Source organism: Stegostoma tigrinum, chromosome 17 (assembly GCF_030684315.1).
Source record: "Stegostoma tigrinum isolate sSteTig4 chromosome 17, sSteTig4.hap1, whole genome shotgun sequence".
Lineage (NCBI taxonomy): Eukaryota > Metazoa > Chordata > Chondrichthyes > Orectolobiformes > Stegostomatidae > Stegostoma > Stegostoma tigrinum.
In genome coordinates, this window is record NC_081370.1 from 35,758,257 (window position 1) to 35,771,237 (window position 12,981).

General features: G+C 44.4%; 2 protein-coding genes across 2 annotated transcripts in view; one reads left to right on the forward strand and one right to left on the reverse strand.

Moving 5' to 3' along the window:
* LOC125459128 (ras association domain-containing protein 8-like) overlaps positions 1-12,981 on the reverse strand; it is a 160,783-nt gene that overhangs the window by 133,808 nt on the left and 13,994 nt on the right. Inside the window, exon 3 of the mRNA XM_059652074.1 lies at positions 2,830-3,279. The gene's annotated coding sequence lies outside the window, so the exon portion shown is untranslated. The remainder of the gene's footprint in view (positions 1-2,829; positions 3,280-12,981) is intronic.
* LOC125459153 (lamin-L(I)-like) overlaps positions 1-12,981 on the forward strand; it is a 41,593-nt gene that overhangs the window by 8,317 nt on the left and 20,295 nt on the right. Inside the window, exons 6-8 of the mRNA XM_059651841.1 lie at positions 6,250-6,375; positions 8,183-8,284; positions 10,942-11,054. Of these exons, the coding sequence (XP_059507824.1) occupies positions 6,250-6,375; positions 8,183-8,284; positions 10,942-11,054 (341 nt within the window). The remainder of the gene's footprint in view (positions 1-6,249; positions 6,376-8,182; positions 8,285-10,941; positions 11,055-12,981) is intronic.

Below are 12,981 nucleotides of genomic sequence, written 5' to 3' on the forward strand. Positions count from 1 at the left end.
AGTCATAGAGCACTGAAATATACTCTTCAGTCCAAGTAGTACGCACCAGCCATACTGCCAAACTAAACTAGTCCCACTTGCCTGCCAGATAGCCTATAGTGACAGCTTGCAACAATGTCGATTAGCAGCTTGAGGATAAACAGACTGAATCAGAGGAAGATAACAAAGTGTGAAGCTGGATGAACACAGCAGGCCCAGCAGCATCTCAGGAGCACGAAAGCTGACGTTTCGGGCCTACACCCTTCATCAGAGAGGGGATGGGGAGAGGGTTCTGGAATAAATAGGGAGAGAGGGGGAGGCGGACCGAAGATGGAGAGAAAAGAAGATAGGTGGAGAGAGTGTAGGTGGGGAGGTAGGGAGGGGATAGGTCAGTCCAGGGAGGTTAAGGAGGTGGGATGAGGTTGGTAGGTGGGAAACGGTGGAGCAGCTTGAGGTGGGCGGAGGGGATAGGTGGGAGGAAGAACAGGTTGGGGAGGTGGGGATGAGCTGGGCTGGTTTTGTGATGCAGTGGGGGGAGGGGATGAGCCTAACAGAGTTATAATTACCCCTCCCCCAATTATAAACCTTACCCTGCTGTATGTACCTATCTTTTTCCATGACTATGGTAAAAGTAACAGAGTTATGATCATTACTGCCAAAATGCTGTCCTACTAACAGGACTAACATGGTTCATTGGCCCAGTACATTGCCAAGCACCAAATCCAAAGTGGCCTCTCCTTTTGTTGGTCTATCTACGTACTGTGTCAGGAATCCTTCCTGAATGCACTGGACAAAATCCGTTCCACCTAAACTATCACAACTAAAAAGTTTCTAATCAATATTTGGAATGTTGAAGTCACCCATGACTACAACCCTGTGACTTTTGCACCTTTTCAGTATCTGCCTCCCAATCCGATCCTCCAGTTCTCTGCAACTATCAGGGGATCTGTAAGAAACCCTCAACAAAGTGATTGCTCCTTTCTTGTTCCTGACCTCAACCCAAACCGACTCTGTAGACATATCATTCTCGAACTGCTTTTCAGTAGCTGCTATACTAGCCCTGACTAGCAATGCCATTCTGCCGCCTTTATTTAGGGTTGTAGGTGGATGGGTCTGGGCAGAATGCTCCACGGTTCGGTGTGGACTTGTTGGGCTAAAGGGCCTGTTAAAAAAAATTTAATCCTGGAGGCCTCGCATGCAGTCCCCTAGGGAATTGCTGCTGCCCTCTGCTGGCCTCTGCTCCACTAGTCCCTGGGACTCTCCTGGGCTTGTTGCCCCCACACTGGCCTACACTGGGCCTCGCCTCCAGGAATCGCTGGCCCCATGCCAACTCCCACGGGTTTCCACCATTCACCTCTGGTAAGTAAAAATTAAAACTATGAAAGCAAAAAGAAAGAGATAAAAAGGATGAGCAGAGCAGAGGAGGTCCAGCTATAGCATCTCACTCTGCCACCATCTTGTCTGCACAGGTACTGTTGTTATTCTAATTTAGTCTTTTGAGGCATTCTTTTCATTCTCTCTCACGGTGATAGTGTCACTGGCAAGGTCAGAATTCACTGCCCAACACTAATTGTCCAGGAAGAGGTGGTGTTGAGCTGCCTTCGTGAACTGCTGCAGTCTACAAGGTGGGGGTACAGCCACAGTGATGATAGGAAGTGAGGTTGAGGATTCTGGTCCATTCAAGACCTTATACAACATAATCCCATAACCCCTCACTCTTTTACACTGAAAACAATCCCAGTCTGTCCAAACTTCCCTCATAGGAAACCCACTCATTCCAGGTATCAGTCTTGTCAACTTCTTTGAACTTCCTCCAATACATGTGCACCTGAACTGCACACGACATTCGATGCACTGTCTCAGCAATACCCTATGTAACTGAAGCATAACATCCTCGCTTTTTATTCAGGTTCCTCTCATAATAAAGGATAGCATTCTATTAGCCTTTTTAATTACTTGCTGTATCTACATACTAGTTCAATGTCACTCATGCACTAGAATACTTAGATCCCTCTGTACCTTAGAATTCTGCAGTCATAATCTAATTATGAAATTCTCTGCTTTTAAAAAAATCTTTCTGCTAAAATAAGCAATTTCACATTTTAAACGTTATAGCCCATCTGCCAGCTTTTTGCCCCTATATTTTTCTCCATGATCGACATGCGCCTGCAACCTTCTGACGTTATCTTCACACATTGTTTTTCTACCTATCTTTGTGTCATCTAAAAATGTAGCTTTTTTGTCTTCATTCTGCACACCTAAGTTATTTTAAAAAGTTGAGACTCCAGCACAGATCCCAAAGGACCCTACTCATCACATCATGCCAATCAGAAAAGGGTTTGTTGAGATACTCTCTGTTTTTCACTTCTATCCAAACTTCTGTTTGTGCTGTATGTTACTTCTCCGCCTCAAGTTCCCATTTTGCACAATAGCCTTTTATGAGGCACCTTGCGAAATGCTTTCTGGAAATCCAGGCACAGAACATATACAGGTTCCCCCTAATCCACAGTGCATGCTAGTCTTTCAAAGAACTTATTTAATTAGGTTCCCTTTCAGAATTCAATGCTGATTGATCCCAAATACATTGAGGTTTTATAATTGCCCAGCTATAAGTTCCTTAATGATTGTTTCTAACACCTTCCCTATGACACAAAAAGATGGCAATGGAGTAGGGCTTCTAGGGATCATCCACGATTTTTTTTATCTTTTCTTGTTTCCTTTTCTTCTCTTATCCTGTACTTGCCTCTTGCCCTGAGCTTGGACGGCATTGGCAGCAGTGATTGGGCCCAGCGTGGCCCAGAGTGAGACCAGCATGGGCCTCGTAGAGAGAGTGAGTGAGCCCTTACTTACTTTTCTGGGGTGAGCACTGGACCCAGCATCTGGAATCTGTGGCTGCTACAGCAACGGAGGCGACGCTGGTGAGGTAGGCCTAGTGACGAAAGATGGTAACTTCCAGTTCGGTTGGATCCAGCAGTGGTGGAAGGGCATCGTGGCAACATCAACGAGATGGGCCCAGTGGCAAGAGATGTGACTTTGAATTGGTGGGTGCAGAGTAGGTCACAACGAGGTAGTGGCAGAGGAGAATCAGCCCAGAGACAAAAGATGGCACCTGAAGACATCAACATTGGTTGGGTCTGGTGTAGACGGTCCCAAAGGTGTCGTTGATGTTGAGTTGGCTCGGAGCCGATGCGCTCGCTTGAAGCTATATTTTTCTTTTCTTCTTATTCTTAAACTGTTCAAAATGGTGCTGGATCATGATGACCATGGAAACCTTTTCACTTTATTTAACTGTTTTTCTCACTGTAAAATACACATGATAATAAAAGTCATTCATTTATTCATTAATTGGCTGTAATTTCCTGTCTTCTGTCTACCTCTCTCCTTGACTAGAGGAGTTCTATGTGTCACTCTAGAGTCTGATGGAACCATTCCTAGGCACATTGGGCCAGATTTTCTGAGGAGCAGCAAATTTTCAAAAGTAGCGAGCCCTGCATTTCTGATAGGAGATTCCACCCAGCTCACTCTCAAAAATGCAGCCCCATTCTGACTTCTTTTCTAACTCAGAACTGTCAGGGACCATACCGATTTTCATGGCAGCTGGCTGCCATATTGCGAGATTAAAAGACCCTCACATGCAGTTTGACAGCCGCTGCCAAAAAGGTTAGTACAGAATTCGGGTATGATGAAAGGGTGCTCAGAGGGTAGGGTGCCACATGAATAGGGGGTTAGGGTACCAGGTAAGTAGCGTGTTAGCTAGATAGCTCCGTCCTTGCATCACTTGCTGAGAGAACATTTGTCCCTCTTTGTTTTGCTGGTCTCATCCATAATTTGACTAGTTTCAACACTTGTTGATGAATCTTTATATCTAGTTCTTTTACCATATGCTTCTCCAGTAGCAATAGCTGGAATAAGATATCTGCCAGAAGCATTTCTCTTCCGGGTTTGTATCTCAGAGGTTTTAAGCTTACTCATTTTGGTTGCAAAAATAGGGAGGCAAATTATTATTTGGTTGGGAGGGGAATATTCAAGAGATGTGAGTGCTCTTGTGCACCAGCCACTGAAAGTTAGTGTGTAGGAGCGGTAGGCCGTAAAGAAGGCAAGCTGTATATCGGCCTTCAGAGCAAAAGGATTTGAATATGGGAACAAGGGTGTCTTGCTGTAATTATACAGAGTATTGGAAAGGCCACACCTGGGATATTGTGTGTAGTTTTGGACTCATCTGAGGAAGGATGTTCTTGCTATGGAGAAAGTACGGTAAAGGTTTATCAAATTGATTCCTGGGCTGGCAAGACTGACAGATAAGGGGAGATATATTCACTAGAGTTTAGAAGAATGAAGGGGGGGATCTCATATAAGGCTATAAAATTATAACAAGAGTAGACAAGGTAGATGCAGGATGGATGGTCCTGATTGAGGGAGGGTGGAGGGGCACAAGTAGATTAAGAGCAAAGGGTAAACCTTTTAGCAGAGATGAGGAGAAATTACTTCACCCAGAGAGTGTGAACCTGTGGAATTCACTTGCACAGAAAGTGGTTGAGGCCAAAAAATGTTGTGCTTTCGAGAAGGGGGTAGACGTAGCTCAGGTGGTGAAATGTTTCAAGGGATATGGACGAGGGCAGGACTAGGGTATTGAGCTCAATGCACTTCCTTTCATTATGATGATGACTGACCAGACTCAAGAGGTCGAATGGCCTACTCTTGCTTGCATCTTCTGTGTTTCTACATGACATTTCAGATGAATAATGCCAATGCATGTGATGTGTTTATCCACATTAAACTAAATCAGCCATGCATTTGCCAATTTACTTAGTCTGTCCAAATTACATGGTAATATCTCCTTATCGTTCTCACCCTTCCATCCGGTTTTGTGTTACCCGCAATGTTTGAGATCATTACATTTAGTTGCCCCAGTTGAATCATTAACATATATTATGAATAGCTGAGGTCCTGGTACTGTTTCTTGTGGAAATCCACTAGCCACTGGCTGCCATTCAGAAAAAGACCTATTTATTCCCACTCTTTGGTTCCTGTCTACAAAATAATCTTCTATCCATTTTCATACACTATCCCCGCAATCTCAGGCATTTTGACTTTACCCATTAATGTGGGACTTTGTCACAAACCTTCTGAAAGTCCAAATAAGCATATCCACTGGCTTCCCTGTTCAACTCTACCAGTTAAATCCTTGAAGAATTCCAATGGGTTTTTGTAAATCCATGCGCTCTGTGTCTGATTCTACCACTGTTTCTGAAGTGCTGTGCTTTTAAATCCTTTCAAATAGACTCCAGCATTTTCCGTATTCAACACAGCTCCCCAGGATTGTTGGAAACTGGGGCTCCTTAAAAACTGAATTTTCCTAGTATTTATTGTGCAGCACGAGATTTCATTTAACAGCTATTAAAACAGTGATTAAATTTTCAAAATGTGAGCATATGAAAGCAAAAGAATTACAAGAACACAGAGGTCATGGTGTATACTGAATTAGTATCAACAATTTTTCTGGCTCAAATGCTCTCTATTATTAGAGTATTGTTTCTGAAGAAAAAGGTGGTATTGTTCTTAGAATGAAACAAAAATTCAAAAGGAGATGGGCAGGGGGGGGGGGACAATAATCATCCGACGTCTCATCGAATTCAGAGAATTGATTGACATGGCATAAGCTCCCATCCATAGAAATACAGTAGGTGCTTGAAAGAGGGGTGTTCTCTTCAGGGATTTCTCAAAGGAGAATTCTCATCAGGGGGTCCTCAGAGAGCCACATTCTCTAGATGACAGCACAACTTATGATGGTCTATTAGAAGAGATCTCCACCTTACTCTCAGTTCATTCATTCAACGGTCAGTCAGTTAAACAACCAGCCAGACAGTTAATTGTGTGTATGATGTATTTGTAATCTAGGTTAGTATAGAACCCAGACTATGTATTTGTGCCTGGGATGACATATGCACACTCTTATTAAATAGTTAATAAACTTCCAGATATCCGATTCATTATAAAACAGATCCTCTGTTGTACATTGCTTGGATGATTTGGAAAACTACAAAATTCATTGTTGACCCTCTAATAGTTCTGCATTCTTTCAGTACCATCCAACAGTGCAACACTGATGAAGCTGCACTCCCCCAGTACTGACATTGAGGATGCTGATGGTTTATTGGATAGAAGAGCTGCTGTACTGATCTAAGCTGACCTTTTGAATTGATACTGGATGAGCATTATTCTTAGCTTCCTCCAAATGTTTCTGCTGAATGAATCTTTTGCTTTAATCAGGTGGCAACTTTAATTGCACTGCAGAGCAGTGATCAAATCCTGTTGGAACACGAGATGTCTGAAAACCAACAGCTTCATCAGTGCATCGGTCTTCTCAAAGAAGAAATAACTGCTCTGCGCAGTAAGGTTGGTATTCCTCAGCCAGGACTGACCATGCATAAATCCTACACTGACTGTTGCACAAGCCTATATCAATCACTACAAATAATTATTATTATATTATGGAGTGATACTATGGACTGATATTATCAAATGCGTTTCCACCATTCTTTCAAAAGAAAGTTGAATAAATACTTGGAAAAGTAAAATTTTGCAGAGCCATGGAGAGAAAGCACAGTTGAGTAAGTGACGAAAACTGAAAGAACTGCGGATGCTGTAAATCAGGAACAAAAACAAAGTTTCTGGAAAAGAAAAGCTCAGCAGGTTCTGGCAGCATCTGTGAAGGGAAAAACAGAGTTAACGTTTTGGGTCCGGTTACCCTTCCTCAGTTCTGAAAGAAGGGTCACCGGACCCAAAATGTTAACTCTGTTTTTACCTTTGCAGATGATGCTAGAACCTGCTGGACTTTTTCAGCAATTTTGTTTTTGATCCTGAGTAAGTGATGTATGGGCACACAGTCACAAAGGGTGGGATAGTCTCCTCATGTACTAGACACATTTATAATAAGCGATTGTTACCAGAAAGACTTCCTGGTTCAGTGATAGTAACATGTATGTCAGTTATTTTGAGTTCCAGTTTTTGTTTTGCACATGATAGCTTTCTTTCAGATTCTTAGTATTTGCTTTTCTCCTTCTATTTCCTGCTTAGACCGCAGTCCTGTAGGTGAACTCTTTGAGAGGTGTTGAGAGAAATGATCAGATGACGAAGACAAGTCTTAACTCTTCCTTCCTCCCGCCACAGTGAGAACAGGAGCAATGAGAGGCTTCAGCAGTCCAAATTAACTTGGGATGAGAAAACTTAGCTGTGGTGACTTGGCCATGGCATCCAAACAAAAACTAGAAGGATAGACTTCCATTTCTATATCTTCTCTGGCAAGCTGAGGACATCACGTGGTATTATTTGAAATAATTGATCAGTGTCAAGAAATTCTTAAAATTAATCTGACATCCAGCATGGATCTGTAGCTTTATTTCTTTCAAGGACATCCCTTCTGTAAGTGTGGCATTAACTTGTCACAATTACTTCTGGCAAACAAATATCAAGTAGCCGCATTGATACACGTGAATAATAAGTGAACCATATAACACACTAACTAAATTTGAAGGAACTGAGAGATAACAAAGGACCAGTGAGAAATGGGTAACCAGCAGAAAGGCTGACAAACTAAACACACAATCTATGTTAACATGATATGTTACCATGTTGTAATTGGTCTTCTCCAGATATTCAATAAGATTATCAATTAACCTTGTACTTTTACACATTCTGACTTTCTAAATGTCATCTACGCTAGATTATCTAGTTTGCAAACTTGGCCACATTATATCGATGTAATGTCTTCTACATCAGACCTGTTTGTCTCTATTTGTACCTAATACTGTCTACATCATTTTGACTGAAATCACACAACACTGGGTTATAGTCCAACAGATTTATTTGAAAACACAAGCTTTCGGAGCACTGCTCGTTCATCACCTGACTGCGTAACAGTGCTCTGAAAGCTTGTGATTTCAAATAAACCTGTTGGACTATAACCTGGTGTTGTGTGACTTCTGACTTTGTCCACCCCAGTCCAACACCAGCACCTCCACATTATTTTGGTCGGCTTCTTGCACTCATATATGGAAGCTGTAAATTTTAACACCCCTCTTCTGTACCCACCTCCAATGCCTGCATCTCTGATACTCCTAGTTAAAAGATTCTGATATACTCCTCTTGCCAAATTTGATGATGGGGGTTGCCTGCTAAGTCAGGGGATGTTGTTGTGTTGCAGATACTATCAGAGGAAACTCAGTGTCAGATTTTAGTTGGGAAGATTAAGCATGAATATGACTACAATCACCAGTGTCTTCAAGCCCTTCACGAACAGATCCAGGTCAGTTTTAACAGTTTCGATTGAAGCAGATGTACCTTTTCCTGTTAAGCATAGATATTTTCTAATCAACCTGTTCAAAAGTTGTTATTGCACTCCTCTGGAGCAGGCAAGACTCGAACCTGGGTCTCCTGGCTCAGTGGGAGGATCACTGACACTCCACCACAAGAGCCCCAACCTTGTTAAGCCTATCATAAACTGCCTACTCACTGTTTATTGTTTAATGAGCCCCCATGTGGTGCTGATTACTGAATACCAAGAAATCCCAGGTCCCAGATTTGACTGCTGTCAGGAGTAACAGAGTCAGCTCCTTCAGCCTGTTTCGCCATCCAGTTAGATCATAATGTGGAAGTGTTGGAAGTGTGGATGAAGGAGCTGCACTCCGAAAGCTTGTGATTTCAAATAAACCTGTTGGACTACAACCTGGTGTCATGTGATTTCTGCCAATTAGATCATGGCTTCTCTGGAAATTAGTTCTTCTCAGCTGCCATGGATTCATACTCCTTTCAGCTTTAACACACAATTTGCCCCATCCATGTCCCTACCAACCTCTCTAAATTATATTCTCTAAATTATATATTGATTTTACCCTCAGAGTAATGTGTTAACAGTATCTGAGTTCTCGTGGCAATATGCACCTTCACCTGCATGTTGTAGCCTGGAGCAGTGCATGGTGATGGTAGAGGCATCAAACTTGCTTTCTATCATGTGGTGAACCAGGAATCTATTGGCGTGTGTTGGAAGGATTCAATCTTTCTGTGTGTACTTTGATCCCACCTTACAAGAGCATTGGGTTCCGACTCTGAGGCTGGGATGCTGCTATCCGTTGTGTCCCCAGATCTCATCACCTCACCTTTCACCCCAAAACACCCATCTCTGTTTTCAAATGTTCCATTGACCCCAACCCCACAACTGTTTTTTGGGGAAATAAGTTCCAGATTTCTACTAACCTTTGTGTAAGTAATTTCTGCCTGCTATCACCCATGTGTGGCTTGTCTGTAATTTTTAAGATTATTCTTTCTGTTCCGATGTCCGCTAACAGAGGAAATCGTTCAGAGTCGCAGAGACGTACAGCATGGAAACAGGCCCTTCAGTCCAACTCGTCCATGCCGACCAGCTATCCTAAATTAATCCAGTCCCAATTCTCAGCATTTGGTCCATATCCCTCATATACCCATCCAGATGCCATTTAAATGTGGTAATTGTACCAGCCTCCACCACTTCTCCTGTCAGCTCATTCCATACACACCACCCTCTGTGTGAAAAGGTTGCCCCTTAGGTTCCTTTTAAATCTTTTCCCTCTGACTTTTAAAGCTGTGCCTTCTTGTTTTGGTCTCCATCAGCCTAGGGAAAAGACCTTGACTATTCACCCTTCCCATGTGCATCATGATTTTATAAACTTCTCTAGGGTCACCCCTCAGCCTCCAACACTCCAGGGAAAATAGCCCCAGCCTATTCAGCCTCTCACCATGACTCAAACCCTCCTACCCTGACAACATCCTTGTAAGTGCTTTCTGTACCTTTCAAGTTTCATAATATCCCTCCTACAGCAGGGAGTTCACCCTATCAGTTCCTTTAAATACCCTAAAGAATCATTTAGATTACTCTTCATCTTCAATGCTGATCGAATACAAGCAACCTCTTCTCATGAATGAACCATTTTAGTCTTGGTTTCGTTTTGATAATTCAGAACGGCAAGTATCAATCTCCATTTTGGAACGGTCTGTTTTAAGATTACAAACCTTGTTGTGGATCCCAGACCTAGGAGCAGCAAGAACAATAAGAGGGACACTGTAAAGGGTACGGGCCCTTGTAATGTCAATGTCTGCTTCAGGGATGCATTGAGTAGATTCAGCACCACAGGCGGCAGGTGAAGGCAATGAAGGGACTGTTGAAGCAGTGTTGGGGGGCAGTGAGGGAGCTGCTGGAGGGCTGAGCACATTATAACAATGACCGCTTCATTGAGCATTGAATGCAGGAGTTGGAACTTCATGTTACAGCTATATAAGACATTGGTAAGGCTGTATTTGGAGTGCTGCATACAATTCTGGTCACCCTGCTAGAGGAAAGATGTTATTAAACTGGAAAGGGTACAAAAACATTTATAAGGACATTACTGAGACTGGATGGTTTGAGTTGTAAGGAGAGGCTAAATAGAATGGGATTCTTTTCCCCGGAGCATCAGAGGCTGAGGATTATAGACATTTATAAAATCTTAAGGGCATGGATAGGGCGAACAGACCAGGTCTTTTCCCTAGGGTGAGGGAATCCAAAACTAAAGAGCACAGGTTTAAGGTAAGAGGGGAAAGATTTAAAAAGGACCTGAGGAGCAACTTTTTCACACAGAGGATGGTACATGTACGGAATGAGCTGCAGACAAGGTGGTGGAAGCGGATACAATGACAATATTTAAAAGAAACCCAGGTGGGTATGTGGATAGGAAAGGTTAAAGGCATATGGGCCAAATGCGGGAAAGTGGAACTAGATCAGTTTAGGAAACCTGGTCGGCATGGACGGGCTGGGCTGAAGGGCCTGTTTCCTTGCGGTACAACTCTGTGACTGTATGACTCTGACTGTAGAGACCTTTGGGGTGTGTTGAGATTGTGAGAAACACTACATGATTGGGAGTTTAATGGTGCAGTGCTGTTTCCTGTGCTCAGGGCTTGTGGAAACGGCTGTGTGAGACACAGGAAAGTTCAGCTGCACAAACAGCAACAAATCCACACAGTGAAACTGAAATGGAGACATCACAGCCAGGAGGTGCAGAGAACAGGTACCTAACATAGATAATGGGAACTGCAGATGCTGGAGAATTCCAAGATAATAAAATGTGAGGCTGGATGAACACAGCAGGCCAAGCAGCATCTCAGGAGCACAAAAGCTGACGTTTCGGGCCTAGACCCTTCATCACCCTCTGATGAAGGGTCTAGGCCCGAAACGTCAGCTTTTGTGCTCCTGAGATGCTGCTTGGCCTGCTGTGTTCATCCAGCCTCACATTTTATTATCTAGGTACCTAACATAGACGTTTTGGAGTATATTCCAGCCACTGAACTCAAATAAACACCACTGACAGTAAATTCTCCAGTGTAACTCCATGTTCAAATTATACTCCTGTTATCTATGTAGTATCTTCAATATATTTATCCCAAGATGTTTCACCAAAGCATTATCAATATTCAAGTTCTCTCTTGCATTAAATCAGCTAATTTGAGCTGTAGGGCAAGATAGAATAAAATCCAAACTACTTAACAGCCCTTTAGTCCTAACTCACACTTAAGTCCCATGACATCCTACACTCCTGGTCAAGCAATTCCTTGACTTCAAAATCCCTTTGTTTTCAAATCCATCCTCACTTATCCCCACCTCTGTAATCTCCCTGACTTTCACAACCCTCTGAGATGCCCACCCTCTCAAGAATCTTGAATTCTAAATCACTCCTCCACTGGTAGCCCTGCTTTCATCTACAAGAGTCTATCAAACTTAGAATTTTGGAACTCTCTCTCTCTCTCTCCTCTATCTTCCCCAACCACACGCCCCTCCTTTGGGGGTCATTCCAAAAAAAATTGTAATTCTTTGAACTCCCCTGCTACTGATGACTCTTTCATTTCACTTCCGTACAAAGGCCAAGTTGTTGGCTTTGTTTAAAAAAAGACAACTTGTCGATTCTGCGGCAATGCATTCCCTCAGTAAGGGCCCCGCGACGGCTCAGCACCTCCTTGGTAAGGGCCCCGCAACAGCGCAGCACCTCCTCGGTAAGGGCCCTGCAGCGGCATAGCACCTCCTCAGTAAGGGCCCCGCAACAGCGCAGCACCTCCTTGGTAAGGGCCCCGTGACAGCGCAGCACCTCCTCAGTAAGGGCCCCGCGACGGCCCTGCACCTCCTTGGTAAGGGCCCCGCAATGGCGCAGCACCTCCTCGGTAAGGGCCCCGTGACAGCGCAGCACCTCCACAGTAATTGCCCTGCAACAGCCCAGCACCTCCTCAGTAAGGGCCCCGCGACAGCACAGCACCTCCTCGGTAAGGGCCCCGCGACAGCGCAGCACCTCCTCAGTAAGGGCCTTGCGACGGCACAGCACCTCCTCGGTAAGGGCCTCGCGATGGCACAGCACCTCCTCGGTAAGGGCCCCGCAACAGCGCAGCACCTCCTCGGTAAGGGCTCCGCGACAGCGCAGCACCTCCTCGGTAAGGGCCCCGCGACGGTGCAGCACCCACTCCATAAGGGCCCTGCAACGGTGCAGCACCTTCTTGGTAAGGGCCCCGCGACGGCACAGCAGCTCCTCGGTAAGGGCCCCGCAACGGCCCTGCACCTCCTCGGTAAGGGCCCCGCAACGGCGCAGCACCTCCTCGCTAAGCGCCCCGCAACGGCGCAGCACTTCCTCGGTAAGTGCCCCGCAACGGCGCAGCACCTCCTCGGTAAGGGCTCCGCGACAGCGCAGCACCTCCTCGGTAAGGGCCCCGCGACGGCTAGCACCTCCTCGGTAAGGGCCCCGCGATGGCTTAGCACCTCCTCAGTAAGTGCCGGCAACCCCAGTATGAATCTTTCAATGCACGGGAAATTTCAGGATGATTTACATTCTTAATTATTTGGGAATGGAACTTGAATCCGAAGATCTATGACTCAGAAACAAGAATGTTACACACTGAGCTACTACTGACAACACCACAATTACCATTCAAAAAAGCGGGATTTAGTCAACACCA